General features: G+C 44.5%; 1 protein-coding gene across 3 annotated transcripts; it reads right to left on the bottom strand.

The window, feature by feature from the left end:
• Positions 1–1,720: 1,720 nt before the first annotated feature.
• On the bottom strand, positions 1,721–25,192 carry phf19 (PHD finger protein 19). Of its 3 annotated transcripts, XM_078171108.1 has the most exons (15): positions 24,957–25,192; positions 23,337–23,405; positions 16,861–17,044; positions 16,669–16,750; positions 16,218–16,331; positions 14,552–14,646; positions 14,202–14,350; positions 13,999–14,094; positions 13,470–13,659; positions 12,866–12,933; positions 12,613–12,759; positions 8,015–8,075; positions 7,854–7,939; positions 6,028–6,117; positions 1,721–3,443 (listed from the first exon to the last, which is right to left on the bottom strand). In XM_078171108.1, the coding sequence occupies exons 3-15, from the start codon at positions 17,041–17,043 to the stop codon at positions 3,125–3,127; spliced, it is 1,680 nt and encodes a 559-aa protein (XP_078027234.1). In that variant the 5' UTR covers position 17,044; positions 23,337–23,405; positions 24,957–25,192; the 3' UTR covers positions 1,721–3,124. The 3 variants fall into 3 exon arrangements, with proteins under 3 accessions (XP_078027234.1, XP_078027233.1, XP_078027235.1); XM_078171107.1 differs by lacking the exon at positions 23,337–23,405; XM_078171109.1 differs by lacking the exon at positions 23,337–23,405 and having other exon boundaries at positions 6,028–6,114.
• Positions 25,193–25,818: the final 626 nt, after the last annotated feature.

Here is a 25,818-nt window from a genome sequence, read left to right as displayed (position 1 = left end):
AACACAGACACATGAACACAGAGACAGGTGAACACAGAGACAGGTGAACACAGAGACAGGTGAACACAGAGACAGGTGAACACAGAGACAGATGAACACAGAGACAGGTGAACACAGAGACAGATGAACACAGACACATGAACACAGAGACAGGTGAACACAGAGACAGGTGAACACAGAGACAGATGAACACAGAGACAGGTGAACACAGAGACAGATGAACACAGAGACAGATGAACACAGAGACAGGTGAACACAGAGACAGATGAACACAGAGACAGGTGAACACAGAGACAGGTGAACACAGAGACAGATGAACACAGAGACAGATGAACACAGAGACAGGTGAACACAGAGACAGATGAACACAGAGACAGATGAACACAGACACATGAACACAGAGACAGGTGAACACAGAGACAGGTGAACACAGAGACAGGTGAACACAGAGACAGATGAACACAGAGACAGGTGAACACAGACACATGAACACAGAGACAGGTGAACACAGAGACAGATGAACACAGAGACAGATGAACACAGAGACAGGTGAACACAGAGACAGATGAACACAGAGACAGATGAACACAGACACATGAACACAGAGACAGGTGAACACAGAGACAGGCGAACACAGAGACAGGTGAACACAGACACATGAACACAGAGACAGGTGAACACAAAGACACATGAACACAGAGACAGGTGAACACAAAGACACATGAACACAGAGACAGGTGAACACAGAGACAGGTGAACACAGAGACAGGTGAACACAGAGACAGGTGAACACAGAGACACGTGAACACAGAGACAGGTGAACACAGAGACACATGAACACAGAGACAGGTGAACACAGAGACAGGTGAACACAGAGACAGATGAACACAGAGACACATGAACACAGAGACACATGAACACAGAGACAGGTGAACACAGAGACAGGTGAACACAGAGACAGGTGAACACAGAGACACATGAACACAGAGACACATGAACACAGAGACAGGTGAACACAGAGACACATGAACACAGAGACAGATGAACACAGAGACAGGTGAACACAGAGACAGATGAACACAGAGACAGGTGAACACAGAGACAGGTGAACACAGAGACAGATGAACACAGAGACAGGTGAACAGAGAGACAGGTGAACACAAAGACACATGAACACAGAGACAGGTGAACACAGAGACAGGTGAACACAGAGACAGGTGAACACAGAGACAAGTAGATAAAGACCCTGTAGTTCGTGTCCTTAGCTGTTTATCGGTGTCTTCTCATGCTGTAAGAAAACTTGATCTCTCCGCCTGTCTTTTTTACTGGGACCCTCAGGAGGACAAACCTAGTCGTCCACAGGGACCATCAGGACACACCTCACCTGTGTGAGTGTCTCTTGGTGTGTTGTGGTTCTCACGTGCAGTTTAACACCTTAATGGATTTATCAGATAATCACCTGTCGCACTCTCACTGCTGCAAACACACATTCTGATGCTGCTATCAATCTGAGGACCTCTGTTAACATGGTGCATTCCTGTTCCTCCTCACCTTAACCTGAACCTATAGGTTAACCTCAGACATGCCTACTAAACAATATGGAGTTCAAAAATGTCCTCACTCTGTTGGTTTAAAACATATGACGATTCTCACAATGTAGCAAGTACAGGTACACACACACACACACACACACACACACACACAAAGAGGAGGTCAGAGATCAAACAAGAGGTTTTTTTTATTCCAAAGAAAGCTGGCAGCTGATTGGTCAGCTGAACAGAAAAAAAGAACAAAGTCACATAATGAAAACAACCGTTGAACAGGCCAATGGGAGTGGATCACGGTTACCATGGCAGCAAGGAGGAGCTGCACGTTTAAAGTGACAGAGTGAAAGTTTAACGTCTCAGAGACTGTTAGCAATATTAGCATTCCTCATTCAAACCATTGGGCTACGTTAGCTTCAAGCTAACCTTTGATGTCACTAACATTTATTATTTTAGTTTCACAGATCAATCACTGTGATCAGGTGTTTGCATAGATAGTCACCGTGACGATAGTGCAAGAGGACAGCTGACAGGAAACACACTGAATTCTGGGAGGTGGAGGCCAGTTGCAGTTTTTCCTGTCGTTCTTCAGGTGATTAAATATCACAAACAGTCAAACAGGAAGTTTGAAACTTCAGAGGTCACTCAGGCTCCTCCCCCTCCTCACCTGTGTGAACTGCTGAAGTCTGATATTAACTCATATTAACGAGTGTGATGTCACCGTCACCACAAAAAGGCCACACTCACTCAGTGATGTCACAAAAGGTGATGAAACAGATCAGAGGTGTGAAGTGCTTCTTCTGTTCAGGTGCTTCAAACATGACACACATATCCATCTGTCCGTCCAGCAGGGCAGAGCTGTCTGACAGCCGGGGGGGTGGGTGGAGCTACAGGAGCCTCTGACTGTCTCACATGTCAGAGGAAGAGGAAGAAGACGAACAAGAGGATGAAGGAAAGAAATGTGTTTGGTTCTAAACAGCAGAGACGCAAACATCTGCAGAACATCCAGAACACTACTGACTGTGTGTGAGTGCATGTGTCTTAGTGTGTGTGTGTGTGTGTGTGTATGTGTGTGTGTGTGTGTGTGCACTCGGTCTTTGGCTGAACTTCAACTTTTTGTTCGTTCTTGTCTAACACTGATTTAACAGGCTCATGGTCTGCTTTGATTCCTCCATCATCCAAACTAGCCCTCAGTGAGGACACACATCTGATAGAGGTTTGTGGGGACATTTGGGGTTGTGGGGACATGTGCCTGACACAGGTTTGTGGGGACATTTGGGGTTGTGGGGACATGTGCCTGACACAGGTTTGTGGGGACATGTGGATTACTGTCTCAGATTGAGTACACGGACTGTGGACCAGGTTTGGGGTCTGACACTAACAGGACGTTGTGAGTAGACTGACATTAAAAACAGGATGGATTATCTGTGTTTATGTTTTTGAGAAAATAAAAACAATAACTTAGATTAAAATCTGAACAGGTGATCTATGTGTGATGTGGACCAATCAGCAGCCAGCTGACTGAGGCAGGCTCAGGAGGAGGAGGAGTCAAAGCGTCACATGTGACCTGAGACTCTGTACTAATAAGGTGTTGTCCCCTCCCACTCCAGCAGGTACTGGACCGTCCCCTGAGGAGTGACGCGGCGAGCCAACACCTGGTACCTCTCCCCGTTGGTCAGTCTGCCCGCCACTCCGAAATACGAGGAAATGGAGGAGTGGAGGTGGGATGAGTCAGATAGGAAGTGGGAGGGGTCTGAGGTCAGGTGGTTCGTAGCTTCTTGGTCCTCCAGCATCCCAGAGGGCTCCTCGCCTCCAAGCTCCTCCCCCACCTCGCTGCGATTGGCCCACTGGCTGTAGCTGTTGCTAGGTAACTTCCTTTTCCTGCTGCCCACCCTCCTCCTGAGGACACACAGGTCAAAGGTCACAGAGAGACTTCCTGTTACTGCTGGACATCACTGCCACCATGAAGGATGAAGGTTGAGGATGAAAGTAGAGGACGAAGTTGATGGCTAAAGGTGGATGATGAAGGTTGAGGATAAAGGTGGAGGATGAGGGTGGAGAATGAAGGTAGAGGATGAAAGTGGTGGATGAAGATTGAGGATAAAGGTGGAGGATGATGGTGGAGAATGAAGGTGGAGGATGAAGGTTGAGGATGAAAGTAGAGGATGAAGTTGATGGCTAAAGGTGGATGATGAAGGTTGAGGATAAAGGTGGAGGATGAAGGTAGAGGATGAAAGTGGTGGATGAAGATTGAGGATAAAGGTGGAGGATGATGGTGGAGAATGAAGGTGGAGGATGAAGGTTGAGGATGAAAGTAGAGGATGAAGTTGATGGCTAAAGGTGGATGATGAAGGTTGAGGATAAAGGTGGAGGATGAGGGTGGAGGATGAAGCTGATGGATAAAGGTGGTGGATAAAAGTGGAGGATGAAGATTGAGGATAAAGGTGGAGGATGATGGTGGAAAATGAAGGTGGAGGATGAAGGTTGAGGATGAAGTTGATGGATAAAGGTGGAGGATGAAGATAGAGGATGAAGGTTGAGGGTAAAGGTTGAGGATGAAGGTGGAGAATAAAGGTGGAGCATGAAGGTTGAGGACAAAGGTAGAGGATGAAGATTGAGGATGAAGGTGGAGGATGAAGATTGAGAATAAAGGTGGAGAATGAAGGTGGAGAATGACGGTTGAGGATGAAGGTTGAGGATAAAGATGGAGGATGAAGGTGGAGGATGAGGGTTGAGGATGAAGGTTGAGGATAAAGGTGGAGGATGAAGGTACAGGATAAAGGTGGAGGATGAAGGTGGAGGACGAGGGTTGAGGATGAAGGTTGAGGACAAAGGTAGAGGATGAAGATTGAGGATAAAGGTGGAGGATGAAGATTGAGGATAAAGGTGGAGAATGAAGGTGGAGAATGAAGATTGAGGGTAAAGGTTGAGGATGAAGGTGGAGAATAAAGGTGGAGGATGAAGGTTGAGGATAAAGGTGGAGAATGAAGGTGGAGGATGGAGAATGAAGGTTGAGGATGAAAGTAGAGGATGAAAGTGGTGGATGAAAGTGGAGGATGAAGATTGAGGATAAAGGTGGAGGATGATGGTGGAGAATGAAGGTGGAGGATGAAGGTTGAGGATGAAAGTAGAGGACGAAGTTGATGGCTAAAGGTGGATAATGAAGATTGAGGATAAAGATGGAGGATGAGGGTGGAGGATGAAGATGGAGGATGAAGTTGATGGATGAAGGTAGAGGATAAAGGCGGATGATGAGGGTTGAGGATAAAAGTGGAGGATAAAGTTGATGGATAAAGGTGGAGGATGAAAGTAGAGGATGAAGATTGAGGATAAAGGTGGAGGATGATGGTGGAGAATGAAGGTGGAGGATGAAGATTGAGGATGAAAGTAGAGGACGAAGTTGATGGCTAAAGGTGGATGATGAAGGTTGAGGATAAAGGTGTAGGATGAGGGTGGAGAATGAAGGTAGAGGATGAAGGTTGAGGATAAAGTTGATGGATAAAGGTGGAGAATGAAGACTGAGGATAAAGGTGGAGAATGAAGGTGGAGAATGAAGGTTGAGGATGAAGGTTGAGGATAAAGATGGAGGATGAAGGTACAGGATAAAGGTGGAGGATGATGGTGGAGGATGAAGATTGAGGACAAAGTTGGAGGATGAAGACTGAGGATAAAAGTGGAGAATGAAGGTGGAGAATGAAGGTTGAGGATAAAGGTTGAGGATAAAGGTGGAGGATGAAGGTACAGGATAAAGGTGGAGGATGAAGGTGGAGGATGAGGGTTGAGGATGAAGGTTGAGGATAAAGGTGGAGGATGAAGGTAGAGGATGAAGGTGGAGGATGAGGGTTGAGGATGAAGGTGGAGGATGAAGGTTGAGGATGAAGTTGATGGATAAAGATGGAGGATGAACGTGGAAGATGAAGGTGGAGGATGAAGGTGGAGGATGAAGTTGATGGATAAAGGTGGAGGATGAAGGTGGAGGATGAAGTTGATGGATAAAGGTGGAGGATGAAGGTAGAGGATGAAGGTGGAGGATGAAGTTGATGGATAAAGCTGGAGGATGAATGTGGAAGATGAAGGTGGAGAATGAAGTTGATGGATAAAGATGGAGGATGAACGTGGAAGATGAAGGTGGAGGATGAAGTTGATGGATAAAGGTGGAGGATGAAGGTAGAGGATGAAGGTGGAGGATGAAGTTGATGGATAAAGGTGGAGGATGAACGTGGAAGATGAAGGTGGAGGATGAAGGTGGAGGATAAAGGTGGAGGATGAAGGTAGAGGATGAAGGTGGAGGATGAAGTTGATGGATAAAGGTGGAGGATGAACGTGGAAGATGAAGGTGGAGAATGAAGTTGATAGATAAAGGTGGAGGATGAAGGTGGAGGATGATGATACAGGATGAAGGTAGAGGATGAAGTTGATGGATAAAGGTGGAGGATGAAGATGGAGGTTAAAGATGGAGAACAGTGTAGTGATGTGCAGTTACCTGAAGTGGTAGGAGGCGCTGGTTGTAGCAGATCCAGAGGTGGAAGCATCAGTAGAGTCCTGATCAATACTGACTGTTCTACTGGAGCTGCTGACAGAGGACAGCACTGTCAGATGTACAGTACATATATATATATATCCTACTGTAGTGTGTATATATCCTGCTGTAGTGTGTATGTATCCTGCTGTAGTGTGTATATATCCTACTGTAGTGTGTATGTATCCTACTGTAGTGTGTATGTATCCTGCTGTAGTGTGTATATATCCTGCTGTAGTGTGTATGTATCCTACTGTAGTGTGTATATATCCTGCTGTAGTGTGTATATATCCTGCTGTAGTGTGTATGTATCCTACTGTAGTGTGTATATATCCTGCTGTAGTGTGTATATATCCTACTGCAGTGCGTATATATCCTACTGTAGTGTATATGTATGCTACTGTAGTGTGTATATATCCTGCTGTAGTGTGTATATATCCTGCTGTAGTGTGTATATATCCTACTGCAGTGCGTATATATCCTACTGTAGTGTATATGTATCCTACTGTAGTGTATATGTATCCTACTGTAGTATGTATATATCCTACTGTAGTGTATATGTATCCTACTGTAGTATGTATGTATCCTACTGTAGTGTATATGTATCCTACTGTAGTGTATATGTATCCTACTGTAGTATGTATGTATCCTACTGTAGTGTGTATATATCCTGCTGTAGTATGTATATATCCTAATGTAGTGTGTATGTATCCTACTGTAGTGTGTATATATCCTACTGCAGTGCGTATATATCCTACTGTAGTGTGTATATATCCTACTGTAGTGTGTATGTATCCTACTGTAGTGTGTATATATCCTACTGTAGTGTGTATGTATCCTACTGTAGTGTGTATATATCCTACTGTAGTGTGTATGTATCCTACTGTAGTGTGTATATATCCTACTGTAGTGTGTATATATTCTACTGTAGTGTGTATGTATCCTACTGTAGTGTGTATATATCCTGCTGTAGTGTGTATATATCCTGCTGTAGTGTGTATATATCCTACTGTAGTGTGTATATATCCTACTGTAGTGTGTATATATCCTGCTGTAGTGTGTATATATCCTGCTGTAGTGTGTATGTATCCTACTGTAGTGTGTATATATCCTGCTGTAGTGTGTATATATCCTGCTGTAGTGTGTATGTATCCTACTGTAGTGTGTATATATCCTGCTGTAGTGTGTATATATCCTACTGCAGTGCGTATATATCCTACTGTAGTGTATATGTATCCTACTGTAGTGTGTATATATCCTGCTGTAGTGTGTATATATCCTACTGTAGTGTGTATGTATCCTACTGTAGTGTGTATATATCCTACTGCAGTGCGTATATATCCTACTGTAGTGTGTATGTATCCTACTGTAGTGTGTATATATCCTACTGTAGTGTGTATGTATCCTACTGTAGTGTGTATATATCCTACTGTAGTGTGTATGTATCCTACTGTAGTGTGTATATATCCTACTGTAGTGTGTATGTATCCTACTGTAGTGTGTATATATCCTACTGTAGTGTGTATGTATCCTACTGTAGTGTGTATATATCCTACTGTAGTGTGTATGTATCCTACTGTAGTGTGTATATCTATAGCTGTACCTGTATTTGTGTAGTGTGAAGTGTTTATACACTTGTTGTTATGACAACATGAACACACACCATATATATAACATGAAGGATTTATGAGTATTTATACTATAACATGACGTACTGTATATCAGCTGACTGATCATTGGTGTATTGATCACTGGTGTATGGATTAGTGGTGTATTGATCAGTGTCTTACCTCTTGAGACTCTGCAGTTCGTCCAGGGTGAAGTCGAAGATGTTGGCCATATGATGGTTGGACGTCCAACTGCAGGACAGCTCATTCTGCACACGCACACACAGGTCAGTGTTGTGATCACAGCAGTAGAAACAGTAGTAAAGTAGAAACAGAGGTCTTACATTAGGGATGGCGTCTTCTAGCAGCCACTTAGACTTCCTCTTCCTCCTCTCAGCTAACGCACTGTGGATACACACACAGACAGGAAGTGAGTGTTCGTTTGGTCACTGTCTCGACTCGACATCAACACGACCTGAACTCACCTGTTTCCTTCAGTTTGACCTGAACTCAGCTCTGAAAGCTGCAGAAAGACAGATGACCTACACTCAGAGCTGTACCTGAATGGATCCTCTGGAGACACAGACGGAGGATAGAAGCTAATGCTAACACTAACACAGAGGTAGCCAACACAGTGCCCGCAGGCACCTGGTCGCCCGCATGGGCCCAATGAGTGGCCCGCAGGGCATGTTCTAAACATAGCATGAGTCACTGGAGAGCTCAGCCTAAAAATGATCTAAATTGTTTTTTTAATCAATAATACTTGTGTGAATGTAGAAAATGACAAGTTTGACACTGTATATGATATTTTAAAAACAAAAATGTATTATGTACAAACTTAACCTCGCCTGGGGTCAAAGTTTAACATGACCTAATTACTGCGCGAGAAGCATCCGCTTTTCCGAGGCTTCTGTAGCCAGCGGCCAGACGTAGCCACCATGGTGAGCTATTTAGGCGAGCGGTTAAGATGGCAGAAAAGCCAAAGAAAACATACAATTTCCATGACGAGTGGGAGGAAGAGTTCTTCTTCACAACAGTGAAAGAAAAGAGTGTATGTCTTATCTGTGGGGTGACTGTGGTGATGACAAAGCGGCACAATGTCAAGAGGCACTTCATTACATGCCACAAGAGCTTCAATGCTAGCTACCCACCTGGCAGCGCATTACGGGCAGAAAAAGCCTGTGAGTTAAAAGGCAGCTTTGGGACAAGAAGTGTTTTTTCACAAGGCTGGTGAAAAAGTCCCAGAAAGCAACTGAAGCTTCTTTTAGGGCTGCATATTTTTTGACAAAGCACATGGAAGCCATCTCCGCTCTCTCCGACGTCCAACTCGGGGCAAGTACAATCGCCAGAGGAGTATCAGCTCTGTCCGGGAACTTAACAGAGCAGCTGGACCGAGATCTGAATGCATGCAGGTGGGTTAGCATCCAGTGCGACGAGGCAGTGGACAGCAGCAGTACAACACAGCTGATGGTTTTTGTCAGAATGGTGTTTCATGATTTCTCCATGAAAGAGGAACTCCTGACACTACTGCCCCTGAAGACAACAACAAGGGAGGCTGATGTCTACAACATAGTTAAGGAGTATTTTGTGGAGAAAACGGTACCATTGGAAAAGCTGGTTTCTGTGACGACAGACGGCACTCCCACCATGACAGGCCGACATACAGGTTTCATTGCGCACTGCAAAGGTGACCCAGATTTCCCCAAATTTCTACACTATCTCTGCATCATTCACAAGCAGGCAATGTGCGCAAAGGTTACTTGCTTTGATCACATAATGACTTGAAGATCATAAACAGCATCCATGCAAAAGCCAAACAACACAGGTCATTCAAAGTGCTGTTGGAGGAGCTGTCAGTTGAATATGGTGACCTGTTATTACACTCAGAAATCTCATGGCTCAGCAGGGGACAGGTTTTGCAGTGTTTTTTGTCACACTTGGGTGAAATCAAAGAGTTTGTGGAATCCAGAGGGGAAGGCGTATGGAGATAGATTTATTTCATAATGATGTGTGTGAACAGATCGATGATCTGTGTGTAATTGTGTCATCTGTAACAAATACAAAAACACAAACACATTCCACAGATAAAAATACCTGTGAATACATTAAATTAATTGCAATTAAATGAAAAGGATTGTGAATATCTTCCTAACATTTACAAGTTTCGAACAGGTATTTGTGAACTCAGTTTTTATTTGTGAATCGAAAAAACATTTGTGGATTCCAGCTCTACGCCTGTGGATTTGCTTTTTACACACACAGAGTTTTGAAACAAACTTTCTGCCGGTCCAAATTCGGATAGCACGTGATCACCCAGCTGATGACATCATTTCCGCATTTCAAAGTAAGAGTTTATTAATAATCAGCGATAAGTAACGTGCATTCATTGTTTTATGTTAATGTCATACAATGAGTATTAGTGTGTGTTTATTTGTTCTATGTATATTATCTGGCACACACTTTTCTATACATTTCTGTTTCTGTATGAAACTACTACGATGCTAGTGGGCAACGTTCAACAAAATGTAGTATTGTAGTTTTATTGTTCATTGTTAATATGTAGATTACGCTAAGCTAACGTTAGCTGCTGAAACGGCATCTGTTGCCATGGCAACAGTAAACATTCATGTTGCGGGCTGGGGGGACGAAAGCAGGGTGCAGCATTTTATACATTGTAAATAAACCAGAAGTCAGTACCAATGGCGGTGAGGAATCAGGACAGTCTCATCATATGTAGCATACCATATGAATAATATTCATTCTGAACGGTGCAAATTTATGTAACTTGTTAAAATTATATCAAACAAGTCGTCTCCATATTACTCAGAACCCTTGAAGTAGCTCTCAGTTTAAAAAAGGTTGGTTATAACTGCACTAACATGACACTACCGTGCTGCTAAATGACTGCCTCCTTAAGGACTAAAAACTGAACTACTTCCTGGTTTTAGGACTACAAATTGGACTACTGGTGCGTTCCAGGCAGGCTTTTGAACTCGTAAGTCACGACTCCAAGTCACGAGTTACGACTTTGTAGCGTTCCAGGAAAGTTACGGCAAACTGCCAGTTACTTCCTGTTTAATGTTCAACATGGCGAACCGTTTGTTTGTGCTTCCCCATTATTGCTATATAGATATAGATACATAGATGCTATTATAGGCTATTTTTTACGTTATCTGTGTGTTTGGAAACGTATTTTGTATTGATTTATTCTTGCACTAGAAACCAGCTGTTAGAGCGGCTGCCAATAATGCGTTAACATTAGGGTTATTTTATGTCTATTTCTCACCATGTATCACCTGCATCAACACCGCATCCACAGGGCTGCCATTGTTGTTTAGAGGAGTAAGATAATTGGTTTAGAGGGCTGTGTGACGTCAGAAACCGTAACTGGGAGTACATCGATCTGGTACGAGTTCACGGGTGGGAAGTTATGGGTTTGACTGCCATTCCAGTGCACTTTCACGGGTTACAGGTTGTGAAAACACGAGTTACGGGTTGCCTGGAACGCACCATACCTCCTGACTTTTAGACTACAAACTGAACTACTTCCTGGTTTTAAGACTACAAACTGAACTACTTCCTGGTTTTAGGACTATAAACTGGACTACCTCCTGACTTTTAAACTACAATTTGAACAACTTCCTGGTTTAAGGACTACAAACAGGATTACTTCCTGGTATAAGAACTACAAACAGGACTACCTCCTGGAATTAGGACTACAAACAGGATTACTTCCTGGTATAAGGACTACAAACAGGACTACTTCCTGGTTTTAAGACTACAAATTGAACAACTTACTGGTTTAAGGACTACAAACAGGATTACTTCCTGGTATAAGGACTACCTCCTGGAATTAGGACTACAAATAGGACTGCTTCCTGGTTTTCAGACTACAAACTGACTTGACATTGAAACGTAGGCCCAATTCCAATCCGATCTCTTACAGACTCACTGACTTAGAGACGCGTTCATGTGAAGTGCGTGAGTGTGTGAGGGCTGTCCCATTGTCAAATCGTCAAGTCAGTGAGTCAGTGAGTGAGCCCTTTATGCCCCCTTACCGTAGGTCAGCATCGATGCGGACTTATGTAAGGAAATTACCCACAGTTCATAGCGTTGTGATGTCAAATACAGGGGTTGCCCCTGGAACACCAGAAGTGTTATAAAAAAAAAAAATGAAAACACGGTCGGCAGATATGCAAACGGTAACGTTATGGAAGGAGAGCAAAAAACCAGATAGATAAACAATGAAACATTACATTAACAAGGATTTAAGATGGTACATAAACAAACATGAAGTCAGAGGAATACCAGTGGTTATATTCCACACACAAAGAACAGCCTATATATCTATATCTATATATATATGTATATATATATGTATATATATATGTATATATATATATATATATATATATATACACATACATACATATATATATATATATATATACACACATATATACATACATACATATACATATATATATATATATATATATATATATATATATATATATATACACATATATATATATATATATATATATATATATATATATATATATATATATATATACACACATATATATATATATATATATATATATATATATATATATATATATATATATATATATATATACACATATATATATATATATATATATATATATATATATATATATATATATTCTCTGTGTGTGGAATATATGATGACAATAACCGATAAATGATCACACCCAGAGCCGCCAGTGTCAACAACATTTTGTAGAGAGGGATAAGTGCTGTCCCATTCCTATTTGTAGCATCCGGAGCCCTTTCAGACTCTCGCACTCAATCACTTACAGCTGACGTCAGTTAAGTCAGTGAGGGTTCAGGGCTTGAGTCTTTAGGGGCCGGATTGGAATTGGGCCACAGTCACCACGTAAATGATGAGAACTACCTGGTCCTGACCACGCCTTTCTTACGGCCCTGCCCTCCATCGTTCTGAGCACGCTCAGGAAAGAGTTTCGAAGGGGGGTTGGGAGGGACTCTGGTCCTCAGACGAAAGATGCACTTCCTCTTCTTTATCTCCTTCCCACACAGAAACCTGAACACACACACACACACACACACACGATTACTACAGGTGTAGTAACAGTGCAGGTGTAGTAACAGTGCAGGTGTAGTAACAGTGGAGGTGTAGTGGTTCTTACTTGCTCTTGTATTTATTGAGAGCGTCCAGCAGGTGCTGCCCCCTCTCTGTCAGAGGAGTGTTTGACAGCTAAACAACACACAGGTAAACAGACAGGTTAGAAACAGGACCACGTGATCTGACTCAGTGTGGTTCAGTCCAGTTCAGTCCGGTTCAGTGTGGTTCAGTCCGGTTCAGTGTGGGTCAGGCCGGTTTAATTCAGTCTAGTTCAGTTCAGTTCAGTCTGGGTCAGGCCGGTTTAGTTCAGTCTAGTTCAGTTCAGTTCAGTTCAGTCTGGGTCAGGCCAGTTTAGTTCTGTCTAGTTCAGTTCAGTTCAGTCTGTTTCAGTTCAGTTCAGTTCAGTCTGGGTCAGGCCGGTTTAGTTCAGTCTAGTTCAGTTCAGTTCAGTTCAGTCTGGGTCAGGCCGGTTTAGTTCTGTCTAGTTCAGTTCAGTTCAGTCTGTTTCAGTTCAGTTCAGTTCAGTCTGGGTCAGACCGGTTTAGTTCTGTCTAGTTCAGTTCAGTTCAGTTCAGTCTGTTTCAGTTCAGTTCGGTTCAGTGTGGTTCAGGCTGGTTTAGCTCAGTCTAGTTTAGCTCAGTCTAGTTCAGTTCAGTTCAGTCCAGTACCTTCCCCAGCTGTAGATGTTCCCAGTTAGCGGAGACGAAGGCCAGGATCTCGTCCAGCTCAAAGTATTTCTTCTTGCTGCTGACAGACAGGTTGTAGAGGACCAGGTGGACCACATCTACCCACCTCAGAGACAGACGGCGGACATACTCTGATCCTTTATTACACACCGCACACAGGAAGAGGTAGAACCTGAGGAGGAGCAGCAGGAGGTCATCACGCACTGTCTCAGGTCATACAGAGGAGGATCAGAGGAGGAGCATCAGAGGAGGAGGAGCATCAGAGGAGGTTCAGAGGAGGAGGAGGATCACAGGAGGATCACAGGAGGATCAGAGGAGGAGGAGGAGGATCAGAGGAAAGGAAGGATCAGAGGAGGATCAGAGGAGGAGGAGAAGGATCAAAGGAGGATCAGAGGAGGATCAGAAGAGGAGGAGGATCAGAAGAGGAGGAGGATTAGAGGAGGAGCAGCATAGGAGGAGGAGGAGGAGGATCAGAGGAGGAGGAGGATCAGAGGAGCAGATGTATCTGTACCTGTCTCCAAACATCATGGACTCCTGCAGACACTGGGTACAGGCCTCATGGAACCACTGCTGACACCTGAAGCACTGCAGCATCTTCAGGTACCACCTACACACACACACACACACACACACACACACACACACAGTGACATCATCAGTCAGTGTCACAGTGGGTCACAGTGACGCTGTCTCTGATTGGTTGGTTGGTCTTACTCTCCAGGGCCTCCGCAGTAACAGAAACACTGCTGCTGATTGGTCCGGTGCTGAGAGTCCCAGTCCAGAGAGTCCAGGTCGTACAGTAACACCTGCTTCATGGCTGACAGAGCTTTGGCTATAGGTCCTTTCTTTAGAGCGCCCCCTTTCTGTGGGGAGGACACACAGACAGCTGGTTAATGCTGGTGACAGTACGACTACACCACCAGACCAACCAGAGTTCATAGACCTGAACCTGACAGATCTGATTAGTATCTGAGACTGGACTCCACATACCAACCAGGATGGGTCAGACTGGTTATACTGGGCTGTGTGTGTGTGTGTGTGTGTGTGTGTGTGTGTGTGTGTACCCGGACAGCCAGAGCGAAGACACAACGTCTACAGAACCAGGGACTGAGACCGACACTGCCCTCTACAGGAGGGACATGGCACTGCTGGTGGAAACCTGAGCGACAGACAGACAGAGAGACAGACAGACAGAGAGACAGACAGAGACAGACAGACAGAGAGAAAGACAGATAATAAAGCCCTGTGTTCATTAATGTGTAAGAGGAACAATCTTCATCAGCTGATACCTACTGATGAACAGAAGAAGTCTTCATCATCATCATCATCATCGGCTGATCACTGTGGACTTGTCTCGTGTGACCTGTGGGCGTGCCCCATGTGACATGTGGACTTGTCTCATGTGACCTGTGGACTTGTCTCATGTGACCTGTGGACATGTCTCGTGTGACCTGAGGACGTGTCTCGTGTGACCTGTGGGCGTGCCCCATGTGACCTGAGGACGTGTCTCATGTGACCTGAGGATGTGCCCCATGTGATCTGAGGATGTGCTTTGTGTGACCTGAAGATGTGTCTCGTGTGACCTGAGGACGTGTCTCGTGAGACCTGAGGACGTGTCTCATGTGACCTGAGGACGTGTCTCATGTGACCTGAGGATGTGTCTCGTGTGACCTGAGGACGTGTCTCATGTGACCTGAGGACGTGTCTCGTGTGACCTGAGGACGTGTCTCATGTGACCTGAGGACGTGTCTTGTGTGACCTGAGAACATGTGACCTGAGGACGTGTCTCGTGTGACCTGAGGACGTGTCCCATGTGACCTGAGAACATGTGACCTGAGGACGTGTCTCGTGTGACCTGAGGACGTGTCTCATGTGACTTGAGGACGTGTCTTGTGTGACCTGAGGATGTGTCTTGTGTGACTGAGGATGTGTCTTGTGTGACCTGAGGACGTGTCTTGTGTGACCTGAGGATGTGTCTCGTGTGACCTGAGGACGTGTCTCATGTGACCTGAGGATGTTTTGTGTGACCTGAGGACGTGTCTCGTGTGACCTGAGGACGTGTCTCGTGTGACCTGAGGATGTGCCTTGTGTGACCTGAGGATGTGTTTTGTGTGACCTGAGGACGTGTCTCGTGTGACCTGAGGACATGTCTCGTGTGACCTGAGGATGTGCCTTGTGTGACCTGAGGATGTGTGACCTGAGGACGTATCTCGTGTAACAAGTGGGTGTGTCTCATGTGACCAGTGGGCGTGTCTCATGTGACCAGTGGGCGTGTCTCATGTGACCAGTGGGTGTGTCTCATGTGACCAGTGGGTGTGTCTCAAATAACCAGTGGCCGTGTCTCATGTGACCAGTGGGCGTGTCTCATGTGACCAGTGGGAGTGTCTCATGTGACCAGTGGGTGTGTCTCATGTGACCAGTGGGAGTGTCTCAAATAACCGGTGGGTGTGTCTCATGTGACCAGTGGGCGTGTCTCGTGTGACCAGTGGGTGTGTCTCATGTGACCAGTGGGAGTGTCTCAAATAACCGGTGGGTGTGTCTCATGTGACCAGTGGGCGTGTCTCGTGTGACCAGTGGGCATGTCTTGTGTAACAAGTGGGTGTGTCTCATGTGACCAGTGGGCATGTCATGTGACCAGTGGGTGTGTCTCATGTGACCAGTGGGCGTGTCTCAAATAACCAGTGGGTGTGTCTCATGTAACCTGTGGGCATGTCTCATGTCATGACTCACCGATGCCACACTTCCCACAGATCAGGATCTGGTTGTTTTGGTTTGATTGGCTGTCAGAGTTTGGCTCCGCCTCCCTGCACACTGAGCAGCGAGGCTCCTCCCCCGGCACTCCAGCTGCAACATGATTGGACGGAGAGGCAAGAAACGTCACACAGACGGAAGCAGCTGAGAGACACATCAATGTTTACCTGTCTGTCTCTGTCCCCCATTCTGTCTCTCTGTCCTCCTGTCTGTCTCTTTCTTCCTGTCTATGTGAGTCCACCTGTCTCTGTCCTCCTGTCTCTCTCTGTTCCCATGTCTCTCTCTGTCCCCATCTGTCTCTTTCCTCCTGTCTGTCTGAGTCCACCTGTCTCTGTCCCCCTGTCTGTCTCTCTGTTCCCTTGTCTGCCTCTGTCCACCTGTCTCTGTCCTCCTGTCTCTCTCTCTCTGTCCCCGTCTCTCTGTCTCTCACCATGCTGGATGTCCTTCCAGAGGACCCAGAACTTGGAGTTGTCCTCAAACGTGACAAAGCAGCTCTGTCTGGGCGGGCTCACCTGTCCACCAATCACAGCACAGAGATTTACACCAACCAATCAGAGACTGTACATATGTGTGCTTAGTGTGTGTGTGTGTGTGTGCTTAGTGTGTGCTTAGTGTGTGTTACCCTCTGTATCTTGCCCAGGTAGTACAGTCCATCTGACCAATGACAGAGGACGAACTGTCCAACACTCAGGCTGGACTCCGCCCCCTCTCCTTCTTCCAGGCCCGTCCCCCTCCGACATGCTCCGCCTCCTGGAGACACCTGAGGCTCCAGACTACAGAAAGCGTCAGTCAGGTCGTCAAACATCCTGCAAAGAGACAGACAGCCAATCAGACAACACCACTGACACTGAGTAACATCACAGAGACAGACAGCCAATCAGACGACAACACTGACACTGAGTGACATCACAGAGACAGACAGCCAATCAGACAGTCATCACATAGAGCCAAGTATTGATTATTTTATCATATAAATTATTAACTTTCCCCGCCACTGACGAGATATTCCATTAATCTGTGTGTTCACTGTAATAAGATAGGGGGCGCTGTTACACATCAGCTGAAATAGAAATGTAGCATGTTGTAAACTCAAAGTATATGGTTGCACAAGCAAGAGACATTGACGGACTCAGACTCAGACACGTCCTGTTTTGATCAACATTCTGAATCTGAATGGACGAAAGAAACAAACAAGTTTGGTGGCTTGAAACAGGATCTCCATGACGACCACAGAGGAGACAACAGAACACTGGACCCTCACTGAGCAAGGTGCGACGAATGTAACAGCATTCTCAGTAGCGTGGTGGTGACGTCTCTTCTTTCTGAGTCAACTATCTTTTCAGTAGGGAAGTTAATTGATTGAACGAGTTGCACAGTAGCGTCCATAAAAGTTACACTCTTTTTGGTATGGTAGAACTGAGGATCAGTGATGTGACTGACGCCAGCGCCACACCGAGGCATGAGACGACAGAGTTGCCCCTCGTCCCATATTGAAAAAAACAAAACAAAACAAAAAAACGCAGTTTTTGATGCAGTTTGTCCCGTATTTCTGTGGAAAGAGTTTAACAAGACATATTGGAGTCATATTAAATCAAGAGTAGAATGTCACATAATGGCAGGTCTGTCACTCAGCGTCATCGTTGCCATAGTTACGGAGACTCCGCTCAGGACCACTGTTAGCCCGCTCACTGACCCGCTGCCTGACTGATAAAGTTATCTGAAGGTCCCTCTACGCCCAGACATTAAACTTAGGGAGCTTATGGATTGGGGTGCTGAGGGAAAAAAAAAAAAAAAAAAAAAAGGCCAAAAAAGATAATAACTTATAAATTATGGCGAAAAGGTAGTTTCTTGCAACCCTAGAATTAAGATAAAAATATTCACAAACGAAAAAACACTTCTGGTTGCTGGTAAGTAGTATTTAACTTTTGATTTGACACTAAAAATTAAAACCCTCGGCGCGGACTGCAGCGCAACCAGACAGATGCGCGACAGATGAGTGACAGCATGTGTCACTGACACCAGACTCAGAGCGCAGCGGACCGGTGGAAAATGTTACCATCAGCATATTATCTTACATCAATATCCATAAAATCTATTTTATCATTATTTTGAATCACATGTTGAAAGAATTTAGTTGTCTGTGTTCAAGCAGGATAATAGGTCTCCATTTATTGCACGTCGGGCTTTCTATTTCCTTATCGGAGATGGTGTTGCGTTCAAGGTCCCCCCCAAAAAAACGAGAGGAAAAAAAAAAGGCAGAATATTCGAATTTTTTCCCCCCACAATCGAATCCCGTGCCATCGAATGAAGCTTCGAATTTTTATATACACATACATACACACACACACACATATATATATATATATATACACACATACATACATACATACATACATACAGTACAGGCCAAAAGTTTGGACACCCCTTCTCATTCAATGCGTTTTCTTTATTTTCATGACTATTTACATTGTAGATTCTCACTGAAGGCATCAAAACTATGAATGAACACATGTGGAGTTATGTACTTAACAAAAAAAGGTGAAATAACTGAAAACATGTTTTATATTCTAGTTTCTTCAAAATAGCCACCCTTTGCTCTGATTACTGCTTTGCACACTCTTGGCATTCTCTCCATGAGCTTCAAGAGGTAGTCACCTGAAATGGTTTCCACTTCACAGGTGTGCCTTATCAGGGTTAATTAGTGGAATTTCTTGCTTTATCAATGGGGTTGGGACCATCAGTTGTGTTGTGCAGAAGTCAGGTTAATACACAGCCGACAGCCCTATTGGACAACTGTTAAAATTCATATTATGGCAAGAACCAATCAGCTAACTAAAGAAAAACCAGTGGCCATCATTACTTTAAGAAATGAAGGTCAGTCAGTCCGGAAAATTGCAAAAACTTTAAATGTGTCCCCAAGTGGAGTCGCAAAAACCATCAAGCGCTACAACCAAACTGGCACACATGAGGACCGACCCAGGAAAGGAAGACCAAGAGTCACCTCTGCTTCTGAGGATAAGTTCATCCGAGTCACCAGCCTCAGAAATCGCAAGTTAACAGCACCTCAGATCAGAGACCAGATGAATGCCACACAGAGTTCTAGCAGCAGACCCATCTCTAGAACAACTGTTAAGAGGAGACTGCGCCAATCAGGCCTTCATGGTCAAATAGCTGCTAGGAAACCACTGCTAAGGAGAGGCAACAAGCAGAAGAGATTTGTTTGGGCCAAGAAACACAAGGAATGGACATTAGACCAGTGGAAATCTGTGCTTTGGTCTGATGAGTCCAAATTTGAGATCTTTGGTTCCAACCGCCGTGTCTTTGTGAGACGCAGAAAAGGTGAACGGATGGATTCCACATGCCTGGTTCCCACTGTGAAGCATGGAGGAGGAGGTGTGATGGTGTGGGGGTGTTTTGCTGGTGACACTGTTGGGGATTTATTCAAAATTGAAGGCACACTGAACCAGCATGGCTACCACAGCATCCTGCAGCGACATGCCATCCCATCCGGTTTGCGTTTAGTTGGACGATCATTTATTTTTCAACAGGACAATGACCCCAAACACACCTCCAGGCTGTGTAAGGGCTATTTGACCAAGAAGGAGAGTGATGGAGTGCTGCGGCAGATGACCTGGCCTCCACAGTCACCGGACCTGAACCCAATCGAGATGGTTTGGGGTGAGCTGGACCGCAGAGTGAAGGCAAAGGGGCCAACAAGTGCTAAACACCTCTGGGAACTCCTTCAAGACTGTTGGAAAACCATTTCAGGTGACTACCTCTTGAAGCTCATGGAGAGAATGCCAAGAGTGTGCAAAGCAGTAATCAGAGCAAAGGGTGGCTATTTTGAAGAAACTAGAATATAAAACATGTTTTCAGTTATTTCACCTTTTTTTGTTAAGTACATAACTCCACATGTGTTCATTCATAGTTTTGATGCCTTCAGTGAGAATCTACAATGTAAATAGTCATGAAAATAAAGAAAACGCATTGAATGAGAAGGTGTGTCCAAACTTTTGGCCTGTACTGTATGTATGAGTGTATGTATGTATGTGTGTGTGTATATATATATATATATATATATATATATATATATATATATATATATATATATATATATATATATATATATAATATGTGTGTGTGTGTGTGTGTGTGTGTGTGTATGTATGTGTATATAAAAATTCGAAGCTTCATTCGATGGCACGGGATTCGATTGTGGGGGGAAAAAATTCGAATATTCTGCCTTTTTTTTTTCCTCCCGTTTTTTTGGGGGGGACCTTGAACGCAACACCATCTCCGATAAGGAAATAGAAAGCCCGACGTGCAATAAATGGAGACCTATTATCCTGCTTGAACACAGACAACTAAATTCTTTCAACATGTGATTCAAAATAATGATAAAATAGATTTTATGGATATTGATGTAAGATAATATGCTGATGGTAACATTTTCCACCGGTCCGCTGCGCTCTGAGTCTGGTGTCAGTGACACATGCTGTCACTCATCTGTCGCGCATCTGTCTGGTTGCGCTGCAGTCCGCGCCGAGGGTTTTAATTTTTAGTGTCAAATCAAAAGTTAAATACTACTTACCAGCAACCAGAAGTGTTTTTTCGTTTGTGAATATTTTTATCTTAATTCTAGGGTTGCAAGAAACTACCTTTTCGCCATAATTTATAAGTTATTATCTTTTTTGGCCTTTTTTTTTTTTTTTTTCCCTCAGCACCCCAATCCATAAGCTCCCTAAGTTTAATGTCTGGGCGTAGAGGGACCTTCAGATAACTTTATCAGTCAGGCAGCGGGTCAGTGAGCGGGCTAACAGTGGTCCTGAGCGGAGTCTCCGTAACTATGGCAACGATGACGCTGAGTGACAGACCTGCCATTATGTGACATTCTCCTCTTGATTTAATATGACTCCAATATGTCTTGTTAAACTCTTTCCACAGAAATACGGGACAAACTGCATCAAAAACTGCGTTTTTTTGTTTTGTTTTGTTTTTTTCAATATGGGACGAGGGGCAACTCTGTCGTCTCATGCCTCGGTGTGGCGCTGGCGTCAGTCACATCACTGATCCTCAGTTCTACCATACCAAAAAGAGTGTAACTTTTATGGACGCTACTGTGCAACTCGTTCAATCAATTAACTTCCCTACTGAAAAGATAGTTGACTCAGAAAGAAGAGACATCACCACCACGCTACTGAGAATGCTGTTACATTCGTCGCATATATATATATATATATGTATATATACACACACAACACGTGTGGTCCTGTGCAGAGGGAGGTGAGTCAGGTTCATCTATGTCTCACCAACAGGTGTCTGTGAATATAAAGTCAGTTCAGTCAGATGTAGGGATGGGTCACGATTTTTGAATTTTCGAATAGTCATTTATTTTGAAAAATCGATTTTTTTAATGCGACTATTACTATTCGCCGTCTTATTTCCCCCCCTTTATTTGACATGCAATTCAGCTCCTAACCGCACGAGGGCAGTATAGGATTGCTACAGCGGTGTGAGATGGGCCACCAGCTAGTTTGATGCTCTTCTACAAACAGGAGAAACATGCAGAGACTACTACAGTCATCAAAAAGTTCCGTGTGGAACAACTTCGACAAAATAAACGAAAATGAGGTGCAGTGCAAACTCTGTGAGGCAAAGCTTGCATATCACAAGTCTACAACAAGTATGCACAGTCATTTGAGAGCGAGGCACGCAGGAGGCGGCGAGGGACCGTACGGCTGGGCTCAGCGGCGCGACACGTCTGCAGCGCGAGTCCTGTAGCAGCTCGCCCCCGTTAATCAATTACAGCGGCTCCACTGGCAACGGGAGCTGCGTGACAACCCCTGTCTGTCGCGCGACAACTCTCTATTTTACACAGCTCTTCTATTTTTGTTGTGCTACGCTCCCCTACGCGACCCTCCAGCAGATAAAAACTACATGAAATAGTGTGCTAAACGAGCACAATGTGTTTTTAAATGAATAAACCATTATCAGAGGTGATATGTGATGACTTTTTTTTCATGCATTTACCCATGTTTATCCGTGACATTGTGTAAATGTCCGTGGCGTGACATTTGAAAGCGAGTAGATGACAAACAGTACAGTAAACTTGCAGATAAGTCAAATATATGTAATAACTTAGGTGGAAAATGCTTTAACATTTCATGCAGCCTACATGCAGCCTCTCGGCTCAGCAAACGGTAAACAACCCCGCTGGCTTCTCTACGTGTCGCTTCCGTACGCAGTCAGTAGAGCCCAAATGAATACGTCGTGATGCTACGCTGACGTGACGCTTACGTTTGCAGCCGGTGGAGCCCGGCCGTAATGATGAATGGATCTCTGTGTGCGTGGCTCCGGGAGGGGAGGGCGATTATTCGAAAAATCGTATATCGTAAATAGTGTTTTTGCTTGTGCTGCCCATCCCTAGTCAGATGTTTTATCGTCTGATATTTGGACTCTGAGTGTCACAAAGATCACGACTCTTTCTGACAAAAAGATGATGATAAAAATGTAGATAAAATATTTGTGGAAATTAAAACATCACAAGTTAAAACTTTCAAGACTATTAAATGACTTTTGAGGCCAAATATTTATGACATTTAATTTAAGACCTTTTCAGCAGCTACAGACACTGTCTCCAGTTTCAGTTATAGTCATAAGATGTTTGTTCAACCAACAATGATCATTCTGACTGATAATTATAACTGAGACAGTTATCGCACAGTGAAGATCTGAGACTGTTGGAGCTCTCGCTGTTATAAATGTCTTTAGTGACTCTGTGCAGCAGACCTCTGATCAGACTGATCAAACTGTCAAACTGATCAGATATGAGTCATTGTGTGTTTCTCACACACAGATTTTAGTGTTCAGCTGTAACATGAGAACGTCTGTGACCCGATTGTGCGTCAGTAACAGGAAGTCAGTGGATGAAACCTCGGCTGTATCAGTATCAGGAGTCAGACCAAAGAAATGGACCTGCACTCGTACAGCTCCTTCTAGTCATCTGACCACTCAAAGTGCTTATACACTACGAGTCACATTCACACACACACATTCACACCCTGGTGGCCGAGGCTACTCAGATTTTAACACACTCACACACTGATGATCAGCCATCAGGAGCAGTTTGGGCTTCAGTATCTGCTGGAGGATACTTGGACCTGCAGACTGGAGGAGTTGGGGATCGAACCAGACACAGGATCAGAGTTCATACTGAGATCTGCAGAAACTTAGGGGTGGTCTGATGACAGAGAGATTTGGTCGTGTACAGATCAGAGGTTAACAACCTGCAGCTCTTTAACCCTTCACCAGGGCTCCCTGTGGCTGTGACAGAAATTATTATATGGAAATTAACAGCAGTTATTACTATTAGCCTACAGCCTGAATACATACAGTGTTTTAACATCTGGTCAGCTCTGTGCGTCACACGTCTACAGCCTGGTGCCTTCTCTTAAAATCAGCTGAATCTCAACATCCCCACACTAATGACTGCTCATTTAGATTAAACAGGCTGTGCTGTGTCACTGTAAGGTTCACATATGCACTGTGGCTCTTTGATGTTAAAGGTTGCCTACCCCCCGTACAGATGGTCACTGTGCCGTGTCTCTGCTGTGATGTCTCTGAGGTCTGTTTCTCCTCAGTACAGCTGATCACGGGGCCATATGTAGCTTTGTTTTTAACAGTGCATCATGTTTTATCTTTGTGTGTTTCTTCCTGCATATGAATCGCTCTGTATTTCCTCTGTCTCAGTTCTTTTAAATCAAAATGTTCAGATAAAGTTCATCTGCAGGCCCTCCAGGTGTCTCCGCAGTCTCACCTGTGTCTGATTATGATTCAGACTCATCTCTTCCTGTTAAATTAATGTTTGATGGACGTGTCTAATAACTGGCTGAGTGATCAGTGACCTGACCCAGTGTCACATTCGCGTCATCAACAGCCACAGTGACAGATGTTCAAAAACATTCCAGACCTGGAGGACAGGTCAGAACTTTTCCTTGACTGTGGGAACGCTGCCATGTTACATGTCACATCACACACTGGGACGTCATCACGTCGCCATCATTTGGTTGGCATGACGACACAGTCCCAGAGAGACAGTCTGATCCCTGCACGTCTATCTGTCTGATTCTATCAGCTGTCTGTCTGCCTGTCTGCCACACCCACAGACAGACAGAGTGAAATAAGCACATCCATATGTCTCACTGTGACTACATGTACTGCAAGAAGTCTGTCTGCCTGTCTGTCTGTCTGTCTCTCTGGGTGTGACAGACAGACAGACAGGTTGTGGCTGTGATTCATTCCTCAACTCTCAGGGGGATTTTGACACCTCGGCGCATGCGCAGTTGACCCTCCCATCAGTACCGACACACACACACACACACTAAACTAAACTAAACTAAACTAAACTAACTAACTAACTAACTAACTAACTAACCAACCACCGTTGACTACCCGCCCAGCACGTGACCCAGGTCCCCAGACTGAATGACCGGACTGACCGTGTTACAGACAGATAACTGACCCGGGTCACATCCTGTCTTTCACACACAGAGACACGGTTACCGTTATATGTTAACGGCTCCGGTGTCTCTGCTGTGATAACGGTGTCTCGCTCTCAGCCTCTCATACCGACAGTAACCTGCTGATAAACGGTCAGACCCGGGTCCAAATCACGGCTCAGACCCGGGTCTAAATCACAAAGAAACAGAGCTGACTCACGTCCTCTGTGTCCTCCGAGACACAGACAGGCGGCTGCTGATCCGACACACGGGCTGGACTGTATCGGGACAGACGGGACACTAAAGTGTCTTCACTGTCTTCACTGTCCCTGTGTCTCCGTCCTGTCCCCTCCGTCTGTCTCTGTCCCTCTGTCTCTGTCTCTGTCCCTCTGTCTCGGTCTTCGTGGCGCTAAACTTCAAACTCCTTCAGTCGCCATTTTTCACTTTTCCCGCGGATCTCAGGGGGAGGGTCTACGTCATTTACATAAGCTTCGTCATCACGTCAGCAGGAAGTGCTGCACTGTGACCGATCACCCATCAGCCCCATTCAGAGCCACATCCACTTCTTACTGAGTTTAGACCTTCATCTGTTGGTTTCATCTATGTGAGCCATCCATCCATCAGTCCATCCATCAGTCCATCCATAAAATGACGTTGTCCTCTGTGTTCAGTAACATTTAACAAAGGTAGTTGCATGATCAGTGGTGGAGGAAGTATTCAGAGGCCGGTTGTACAAAATACCTTAAGTTAAGATTTTCATTAAAGTCAGAGTTAAGGTTCCCTTAAAGTAGAAAACACAACACCCCTAAGTATTTTCCCTTTTTTTTCTTTTTTTTTCAAATATTTACTTAAGTATTTAAGATTTTTCTCCTCACCTTGGGCTTATACTTAAGAAATCCCTTATAATTAGTTAAACCGTTGCAGGGAAGACCTCAGGTATCACAGGCCCAAGGGCAGACAAACAAACTGTAAAATCTGTCTCAATGCAGTAAATGCCTTAATGTTTTTCCTTAACTAAAGAAATGTTTTAAGGGATTCCCTTCAACACCTTTAAGTAAGACCGTGAATTAAGGGGAAATTAA

Source organism: Epinephelus lanceolatus, chromosome 9, assembly GCF_041903045.1.
Source record: "Epinephelus lanceolatus isolate andai-2023 chromosome 9, ASM4190304v1, whole genome shotgun sequence".
NCBI classification, from domain to species: domain Eukaryota; kingdom Metazoa; phylum Chordata; class Actinopteri; order Perciformes; family Serranidae; genus Epinephelus; species Epinephelus lanceolatus.
The sequence above is the reverse complement of the archived record's forward strand: the minus strand, read 5'-3'. Positions and strand labels throughout refer to the sequence as shown.

What these genes read in the sequence shown, in the direction of transcription:
- phf19 (XM_078171108.1), bottom strand. Translation starts at nt 17,043, where the DNA reads ATGTTTGACGACCTGACTGACGCTTTCTGTAGTCTGGAGCCTCAGGTG. An exon ending in TCCATGATGTTTGGAGACAG is followed by an intron (nt 13,660 to 13,998) that starts GTACAGATACAT and finishes GCTCCTCCTCAG; the next exon opens with GTTCTACCTCTTCCTGTGTG. An exon ending in AACATCTACAGCTGGGGAAG is followed by an intron (nt 12,934 to 13,469) that starts GTACTGGACTGA and finishes TGTGTTGTTTAG; the next exon opens with CTGTCAAACACTCCTCTGAC.